Consider the following 10,538-nt stretch of genomic DNA (forward strand, 5'->3'; position numbering starts at 1 on the left):
AATATATTAAAAAAAACTATATAAATATATTCATAAAAATAGATATGCCTGGTGGCATACCCCTCTTGGTCAGCAAAGAGCACCAAATTATCATAAGGGCTATGTGATTTCAATATCAATATTTTTTAACAATTATACCAACCATAAAAAAATCTTCCTTCAGGAAAATTGCTAACTGGTAGAAACACAAAACAATACTAAAAAGTTGCTTACAAATTTCGGCTCTTTCAAAGTTATCCAAAAGTAAGTTTTGAATAGTTTTGACTTAAATGGCTCTAGAATGATCCTTTTCTTCTAAAACATTTTCTGTTACACTAGTGCCTTTCAAACAACCATTCACAGGTTGATCTTTCTGATTTACTTCTTCAGGATGTAGAGGTCCAAGAATTTTCTTTTTGTCAATCTCACTAGATTAAGGTTTAAGATTTTTGGCCTTAAGTAGAAAATGTTATCCACTTTGTATGTTACACATATACTTGCTCATTCTGTGCAGAAAGTCAAGTTTCAAAGGTGATACATCAGCAACCCACAAACTTGAGGGCAGCAGCAGGCAAGCACCTGCACTCATTAGGAGAAGAATCAGTCCTTTTCCTTCACGGAGAGATCCAAGCTCCCAAACAAAGCCCAAGCATGCTGGGCTTTGTAGGACTGACAAAACATCCACTTATGACCTTTTAACAAACGGTTTTGCTTTACTCACGCTTTTCTCTTCCACATTCCAAAACACAACAGCTCCTTCCCTGTGAATTCAAGAAAAAACCGAGGTGTAATTATACTGTTTTAAATGTATTTCAATGCAACACTCAAACTGTACGGTGATAATTTTTGTCATTGTCAATCAAGAAACTTAATACTATCTTCACAAAAACTACATAATAGTTGCTTTTCAACCATACTTTGATTGGACAGTTATTCCTTGAGTTTCATGAGGTAATATGATGCAATGATCTAGCAAGCCACACTACTTCTTTCACACCATTGCTATTAATAAAATAATGTTTTGGGCATGATTTGTACTTACCTGAAGAAAAAAATCATGCCAGGATCATCTTCTTTTGCAGATTTCTCAGTACCAATCACCAAAACGTTTGCAGCATCTAGTTTGAAATAAATGAAAAAATTGAAGAATTATGCAAACTTCTAAACATGATAGCTATAAGCATACAATTCCAGTTTAACAGTTACATGCTAACATGTCAGTCAGTCCCATATTTTATTTTTCTGATGGAAATGCTTGCCAGGAAACAACTACAGTATCAAACTACACTGCTTCTCTGAAATGTCCGCTCTAGACAGACTCAGCCACTATGTTGAACTTCACTGGAATCTTTAGTTAATAAAATGTAACAGTTTTGAAGAACAAAAGACTTAAGGGAAAACTGATGCAGGGCATAGTAAATAACCAGGAACAGAATACAGAAGTATTCTGTGAGTGAACTATGGGAGTTTGCCCACAGTTGCAGAGAAATTACCATTCAAATCTGCTTGTCCAGAAGATCCTTCTCTTTTCTAAACAGTAAGGGACTAATCTGCACTCAAATTTTGCTGACTTTGCTTTGATAGTCAGAAACTTGAAAGAGCATACTCCTAGGACAGGAGAAGGTACATCTGCATCCTCCTTCAGATCAGAAGCGTGCTTTTGAAACCAATCTTCCAGCCACCGTCATTTACCACACTTGTGATGTGCATTGCAGAACAATGTCAGAGTACACAAACTGGATTTTTTTTGCATTAAATTAAACTGAAAGAGGAGCTCCAAAAATGCATCTGTGGTACCCCAACCACAAATGGGCATTTGTTACAAAGGACCAGACTTGAGCTAGTGTAACCAGAATGCCTCAAAACTTACAAAATATGGATGCTGGGTGCCCAAAGCAGGGTTTTGGTTTTTTCCCGACAGTTCTGCTCCACTGTACTACTCACTAATGTAGACAAAGTTTTAGAAGTCCTGATGTGGTTTTGACAAAAAAAGGTTACTTTCCAGCATGTTGCAGAAGTAGTGGAAGCTAGACCAGAAAAACCCCCTACCTTTATTATAAAGTGAGATTCCGCAAAGAGGAATTTGCAGGGCCTAACACCTAAGCCTTAAAAAGGTCAGCCCCTTTGCAGAAAGATCACAAGTCAAGTGACAAGGCATCAAATTCATCCTGTGTACGAATTCCACTCTCTGCTTTACTGCTCAAGCTATAGAGGCCAGGTAGACTAAGGCAGTAGAGAGAGATGACTAAGTATCAGATATACTTTTGCTAATACCTGAATTGAGACCACACAGTTGGTCACTATGAACTCTTTAAAGACTTTTCTTTCACTTGCTATTCCAGTTCAGAAATACATGATTTGATGAATCACTAGAGCAAGTTTTGGGTGTGAAGTTTGAGTTCACCATGGAAGAAACATTCATCTGCATTTTCTCGTTTGCCTTTTCAAATATCACCCTTATCTTTATTTATCCACTCCAGCCAAAACATACACAATTGAAGAGAATTTGGTTCATTGTAAGTGTAGGTACAGGATCTGCCTCTAAAATGTTTTTAAAGAGGTCGAAAACAAGAATAATGCTTAGGGAGAACACTACAAAGCAACAAATCCACACACTAATTGCTGATTTAGATTTCTATGTGCTAGTATTTTTCAATTTTCCAAGATTGAATGTTTGAGCTGGTAACCAACTACTGCTAGACACACAAGCCAACCACCACAACACATCAGATCCGCTGGCACAATCCAACATCCTTTCATCATTATTTCCTCCAAACTTTTGATAAACAGAGTATCTATTGTGAGGAGTCAAAAACACACTATGAAGAAATGAAAGAACTGGCAAAACCCACACTCCTAGGGTAAAATACCAGCAACAGCAACATTTGCCTTACAGTAATTCACAGTCACGCTGGGGATTGTACAAAGTTTCTATCCCGAAGCAGTGAAACCAGTGTTGGTTTTAATACAAAGAAACTACATATGAACATGAAGCCTATACTCTACAGCACCTTGTCCTTCCATGTTCACCTTTTTGAGCAAGATGATCATTAGTAAATCTTGTGTTTAAAAGAGACCCACTGGAGTATTATTGCACTTGGATTGTTAAGTGTTTGAGAGGCAGCCAGATATTTGATAACCTCTACTGAAATGCCCATAAACACTATCTGTCATTCTCTTAGCTTCATATAATCTGTTCATTCAAAGAAAAAAAAAAAAGCGCATTCTACTGCCAACATATGAAGATCACAGCTGTTCTAGGGCATAAGGTTCCTTCAGCTATAAAAAGCTCCATTTGTTTTTCTCTTGTAGTATACTTCAGCTATTTCCAAGCCATACTTTCCCATACTTCAGAGATACTTTGTATGGAAACCAGAACCAATTGTTTTGCTGAAGCCTAAGTGAAGCATTCAACAATTGCTAGGATATATCTGGCCCAATTAAAAAAAGTATGAACTGCATTCTCTTTACTACAACTAAGCATTTATGGGTATATCTTCTTCATCTCACTTAGTCAGCAAGATTCTCTCTTGCATGCCTTCCTCTCCAACCCTCAGTGATTTACATTAATAGAAGTGTGGGTATGGAAAGAAGATGCAACACTTCAAATTACAAAATTGTTTTGACAGCTGAAGCACTATGGTATCACATTACTGAAAGATTAATTAAAATAAAGAAAACTTTCAGAATTTTTTCAGTTAGCAAATTTCTATAGAAATTCTTTGTATCAGAAAATTTCCAAATTTATTTTTCCTGCATGCATCTAATTTTTCAATATTTTTAGTGTAATTGTAACTTTGGGAAAAATTATCATCGGGTAACAGCAAGTGCTGGTTATATTGCTATTCTGAAAGGTTTAGTTGTGTTTTTTTTAAGCAAAGCAATATTTTTATAGGCAGCATGATATATTCCAGGCTATTACCAGAATAAGAATACACGAGTTATAAAAATTACATATCTCACCCATATTTCATTTCCCAAGGTATAACATTGCTTTTAATATGTTTCAAAAATCTACCTCTAGGCAAACTTGTTATTTCAACATATCCATGTGAAGTCAGGTCATGACACAGATTACCAAGATGATATTCATCTGCTGTTGCAAAGGCTGTGCACTGCATCAGATTCTGTGCCAAAGGAATAAAGATTCGAGTTAGGGAAAGGCTGAAGCAAGATGTTCATAAGACAATTGTTTGCCTCAAATTTATCATGAGAGTGACATCTTTCACTTATTCACTCTTTCTACAATATCATTGCCATGCTGTCCACCTGGTATACAAATACTCATGAGATTACTTGCTCCCTGTTAAGTGGGAAAGCAAATCACAGACTGAGAACAAACCAGGTGACATGAGTAAGTCGCACCAAAACACTTTGTGATAGAGCCACAAAGTGAACCCTTCTTCCCTGAATGCCAATCAAATGCTTTAACAGTAGAGCTACACTTGCTACTGCTCCCCCATCCTACAGCTTATCACATACTCGGCTGACCACCGAAATGAAAAGACAGACACCCCCAATATCAGCTTTAAGATCTATATTTTAAAGATAAAAGAAATTCAGCTATCCCAGCCTGCTTATCAAATGGAAGCTCCAACTGCAAACATCACGTTCTTCCCAGCACAAAGCTCACTGCCAGGTAGCCCCCAGGGTACGAGCCATCGCAGCACCGCAGCACAGAAAGTCACAGATCTTCCGGGGCAGTTGTAGGTGCTGCACATCTACAGTGTCCCCCCTGAGCTGAACCTTCCACTAACAAGATGGTCTCAACCGACACCACAGCCGAACAGTATGCAACAGCCAGAGTCTGTCTCAATATTCCACAATCATAAATAACTAAAATGCCATATTGAAACAAATGACTGGAAGAATGATACTGACTTGCAATGAGACTGACTCATGCATGGCAAAGAAATCAGAAAGTCATCTGTGTAAAGATTTTCTTGATTAATCAAACAAGTCACAATAAACAGATTTACAAACTCTACTACTCATTTTAAGTGGATTTCTTTGTTCTGATACCACGTATGTCCCATGATAATTTTTTTCAGTACAATGTAGTGGAAGATATCCAGAAAGCAATGTGTCTCATTGTGGATCAGTCCCTTCCCAGCTTTTTGTAACGAATACAAATGGGGATGTAACTAACAACAAATGAACAAAAGAACTGTACTCATCTGCAAGCATTTATACCCACAATACACTTCAACTTAAGATCCAAATTATATTCTCGCAGCACTCATACACTATCAAACAGCAAGGCTTAAAAAGGTGTTCTACTCCTTGGGGGGCCCATTACCAGTCATCAGAATCACGGCCACACATTTAAACCTTCTTTTCTTTTTTAATGTTAACATTCTGTTATCATTTCCAAAGCTTTGCTTACACATCATCTTAATTCAGTGATCACTAACAGCAAATAAACTTTAAAGTAATTACAATATTCAGTGAGCAATTTTGTAGGCATATTTCCATGACTGTGCTACGAGGCTGAGTTAACAGTGGAACAGAATTGTGTTTTCAGTTCCCTTGCCGCAGTACCTTTGAAAAGTTGCATTATCACAATTTCATCTTTGTAAATCCATTCTCAGTCTCTAAACTGCCAATGCAAATATGTATTTCAGATTCTTCCAGAAAGCTTTGGTTACTAGAAGTACACATGCTCTCCCGTGAAACTCTTCCGACAAGAGCTAAGGGAGCAAACTTACCTTCTGGCTAGTATATAATCCGAAAATCTCCATCCTGCTCTACGCTTCCCATAGCTTATTACTTGTGCTATTGTTCATTTCAAGGCAGATGTACTACAGGACAGACTTTCTGTCTTACTGCTGCAATTTTAGTTTCAACGTAAAGACTTCACATTTAGTTAGAACCAGAAGTTTACTGCTAAGACTACATGCCTGAAATAGCATTTTGGATATGCACTAGTTTGGTTTTTTTACAGCGCACTGTTTCACTTAAATTTTTACTAAAATCTTGTTTATGGGGAACATTTGGATTGGATGTGATTTGAGATTAAGACACCTAAAATATATGTGTCCACAGGCACTCTTAATGTCTAAGCTCCCATGATAGCTGGTGGAGATAGAGCCAAAAAGTCTATACTCTAATGAATGATTCAGCTAATCCTAAAATAGACGTGTTAACTGGCCGGTCAACCTTAATCCTGTGCTTTCTGCTATGTCACTTTTCACTTGCAAACTTCAGAATAACAGAATACAAGATCTGTACTGGTGCTAGAAAGAAACTCCAGCTACTCACCACCCTCCTCCTTTCTCCTTACATCTGGGGCTTCATTGAGATTCTATCCAGAGCACCACAACAGCTATCCGAGTAGCCATCCTAAGTACCTCAACAACTCATTTTCCGTATCATCACACCCCCAACAACTGCACAGGCTCATGGAACCATAATTCTCCTTAGCCCATCCCTTCCATTTTAAGCATACAAACATTTTTAAGAAAGAAAACTGGTAGAACTTAAATCCTCACATCACCATAGGAATCAGTCTTTATCTTAAGGATAGTAAATACTACATCTGTACTTGATTTTCAAGCTTTTTCTAGACTACATGGCTATAGTATTAAAAATCAGTTCAGAGGCTTTTCATACCATTAGACCTTATGAGATTAACTAAACTGAGTAGTGGTACTACTCACTGATGGACTGACTAAACCAGTTAACTGCTTTCAAGTAACTCCTCCATCTATCCTGAAAAACTGGTCTTACGACCATTTATCATTGCTGGTGCTCAGCACTCTGCCTGTAAACAACACATGAAGACCAGTGCTGGGGAGGGGTGGGAAGGACCTCACTCATGGACTGTTCTGCAAAAGACAGGTGTCAACTGTCAGGCCCTCCCAGACAGAAAACACCAGAGATCTTCAGGGTTCATGGAGCTGAGAACCTTAAGAGTGGGCCCAGAGCTTGCATTTCAAGGGGCAGACCGGGAAAGAGAAGACGCAGCAGCCTAGGTGACAGTCACCCCTAGGTGACTGTCCTGGCAATAGGGCTTGTGTGACGGGAGGGCTCTGGGTTGCCTCCATACACGCACAGGAAGGCAAGATCAGCTTTTTCGTGGCACCAGGATTTAGAGAAAACTGATGGCGCGCTTAAAAAGCGCCTCAAGGATTCTCCATTTGCTCTACAACTTGCAGAAATTGGCCAGATCTTTAAGTTATTTCTCTACACTACATATCTGTAAGGAAATACACAAACAGGTAAAAAAAATGCTTATTCCAAAGTACTGTCAGCCTGCAGTCAAGGTGACAGCCTGTCTGTACCCCTGTAGATGGGGCTAGGTATCTGACAAAACCACATGGGGTTTATTCAAAAATAGCAAATGTTTCTGTTAGGTCTGAGTTTATGTGATTTCTGGCACAGCATTTTGCCATGTGGAAGCTTCCTCAGAAAGTATATTATTATTTCAGTATATCAGGCAGGATTTTCTCGATTTCTTCACAATGGAAGAAAGTAAAAATAGCAGTGCACATTACTTGCATAATATATATGAAAATGTCAAACAAAGAAACTGTTTGCATTCTATGCTGCGATTTAAAAGCCTCAAGAATCTAAAAAAATTGCCACTTCAATTCACGCAACAATAAAAAGAAGCAACCTCTGAATGTAATGTCACAGCGTGAATAACAAGCTTGAAACATTACAGGGTGTTTCAGGTCTTAATATTCTTCACTTTCTTTTTCAAAGCAACGGGAAAATACAAGTGGGAACTAAATTGTCTATATCAGAGTCTTTATGTTACATTAAAGCATACTCCTGCTCATCATACAAAATATTAAACAGAAGCTTAGACGATGAGAAGGCAAGCATTAAAACTTCAGTTTCTGTGCTCACATTCAGTAGATCACGTAATAGACATATTTTGCTATGTGGAAGATATTTCTGAAAGCACAATACTTGTTTCAGTCTCATCTATAATACTATTTTATTAACAATACCCTGGAACTCAGTTGTTGTTGTAGCTTGAGGAGAACAGTAACACTTCTGACACCAGGATCTTCCTTGGAGATCTTATATTCAAGTATGCCTAAGGTCTGCCTTGGCTAGTATACAGGCTTGCAAAAAACTATCTTAAAGAGAAACAGCCACAAATATGCACTATTCCACTTAATCACATCTCATTTTATCCAAAACAGTTTGTTGCTGCAGTTACTCTGTAGACCTAGGAGTCTGGAGCTCAAGGTGCCATTTCTACACATGGAATAATCTTCCTCAAATAACACGGGCTACATCTGCATCTCCGTTTCCCATCTGAAACTTAAGCTGAATATAAACTTTATACTATTTACTTTCATCTTGATTTCTGTTTGAGTGAAGCCTTAGAACTGGGTAGAATTGGACAAGCAAGGATACCTAGGGAAAGTTAAATTATTCTGAAAGCTACATTTTGTTTCTCAATATTAAATGTGATTTGAGAGCACTGGTTAAATTATTTTTAATGGATTTCATCTTTCCGCTTTAATAATCACTTATCTTCCCTCCACTTTTGTTTACACGTTGCTAGTAAATCTCCATTTTATCTTCAAAATACCAGACACACTAGTTTCTATCAAGCTTGTTTCTGTTTGCAGAGTTCCAACCTCTTTGTGGCCACATTAGGGTAAATAATGAAATCCTTCTCACCAAATAAACATGTTGATTTCATTAAAATGTTAATCTAAACCCAAATCTGAATCTAAATTAAACTGATGAAGTTCCCTTAATGTTATACAGACTGTAAATTTTATACTTTACCTCCATGTCTGACAGTAGTGGCTGGTTAGTTCTGGATGGCTGCTTGGTCCTTGGTGCCTTCGGTGGCCTCTTAACTGGCTGGTTACTGTGTTTTGGAATAATTTTACCAGCTGATACAACCGAGTAAAATCTTGATGATACGTTCCTAAGCTTTTCAATACGTTCTGTATTGAGCTTGTAGTTTTCCATCATTGCTGCACCAAAACATTTCCAGGCTGGGGAAAAAACCTCCCCACTCTGATAACAAACATTTTTTCCCAAAGCCGATACACTTCCTTGGAGCAATTGCCAATTCTTGATTTGCACACATCGTCTTGTCAAAGAAGGAAAAGCAGTTTTCAGAGCATACAAATTCCAAGACTTTGCTGTTCTGTGAGCTGTTCTGTCAACTTCATTATCCAGCTTTAATAGCGGACGTCCAGTTTTATTAAAGCTTTGGCATTGGCATATTGTTGTTAAAGCGTGGAAAGAACTAGTCTGAAGGCGCAGAAGTTTCAGTCTCATTGCTTCCCTCAGAACTGTATTTAAAACAAACAAAATCATCCATCAATCCTTTGGAAAGGTGAAATATTATTTTCCCCTTATCTAAAAGGTGACCCATACTCTTTTTGCATGTGTTAGTACTCCTAAACACATAAACATTGGTGGGATTAAACAGTTTTTTTTCAATGCTATGGAAATACTCTCATTAAGATCAAAACATATTATTGAGCTATGTGCTTGCAACACATGGTGAAAAAGTAGAATTGGTTGCTATGTCAATATGTAAGCAGGCATCTTTTCCTTCTGTTGCTCATTCTGTGTAGCAAAGTCTGCACTCTCAGTAACCCCACTGACGAAATTACTCGTGAGCAAGTACACACCTTAAAGAGGACATCAGACTCTGTGAATGATTATTTTATACATAATAAAAAAAAACAATTAGATTACTATGTGCTTGTACGGGAATGTCACCTACGGAATACACACACCGATCAGCATCAGCTCAAACTGCTGTATCGCAAACCGCCAAGCACGGATCCAGCTCTGTTCATCTGTCTCGACTAGAGCGAGAAGCCGAGTCAGTCAGGTTACCGTCTGATCCTGCTGGTACATACTTGTGCAACAGGGACCGCAAGGCCTGCCGGCAGATCTACCTGTGCTGACGGAAACACGACAGTGTCCTTATTCTGTTATTCCAGACTAAGAGCAAGCGTATTATATTTACGCTATGCTGTATGAGCTAATCAAATAAACTTTACAAGTATTCACAGACAGTAGACTGAATACCTCAGTGGGTGTGTTTCACTTGCTGAGAAATTGCCGGTCAAGTCCCTGTCCCCATCTGCTTTTATTAACCAAGAACATTTCCCCCGTGACACAAAATCCATCTTCAGCAAATTATTAACAAAAAAAGTCATTAAGTTGTATAGTTTGAAAAAAATGCCAATTTCAGAATATTTTTCAAAAATTGTGCAAAGAAGGATCTTCAATACCACCCACACATTTAACATAATAGTTCAAATAAGCATTTTCTTGTGAGAACAAATCATTGTGTGCTGACTGAAACAAGCCCTCCATCCCGACAAGGATACCTAGATGCTAGCACAATACACACACTACTTGAGAAAAAAAACCAAACCTCACCCTGACGTAACTTAATGGAAGGGGAGTATACTAATGCTGATGAAAGAGGCATACAATTCTACAAAAAAATAAGGACATAAACCACCTTTAGGCTACCACAGAATAAGTAATTGATATTGGGTATAATTTTACGTGCTCTTCACTTGTAGCTTTTTGCCCAATTTGTAAGCCTGTTATTT

The 10,538-nt window shown here is 38.0% G+C and overlaps 1 protein-coding gene across 1 annotated transcript; it reads right to left on the reverse strand.

The window, feature by feature from the left end:
- Window positions 1–700: 700 nt before the first annotated feature.
- LOC104069538 (required for meiotic nuclear division protein 1 homolog) lies at window positions 701–9,247 on the reverse strand (the record flags this gene model as incomplete). The annotated part of the gene is made up of 4 exons (XM_009583357.1): window positions 8,734–9,247; window positions 3,998–4,106; window positions 1,022–1,097; window positions 701–740 (listed from the first exon to the last, which is right to left on the reverse strand). Coding segments are annotated over exons 1-4 (729 nt in total), but the record flags the coding sequence as incomplete, so codon positions are not given.
- Window positions 9,248–10,538: the final 1,291 nt, after the last annotated feature.

Source organism: Fulmarus glacialis, unplaced genomic scaffold, assembly GCF_000690835.1.
Source record: "Fulmarus glacialis isolate BGI_N327 unplaced genomic scaffold, ASM69083v1 Scaffold27068, whole genome shotgun sequence".
NCBI classification, from domain to species: Eukaryota; Metazoa; Chordata; class Aves; order Procellariiformes; family Procellariidae; genus Fulmarus; species Fulmarus glacialis.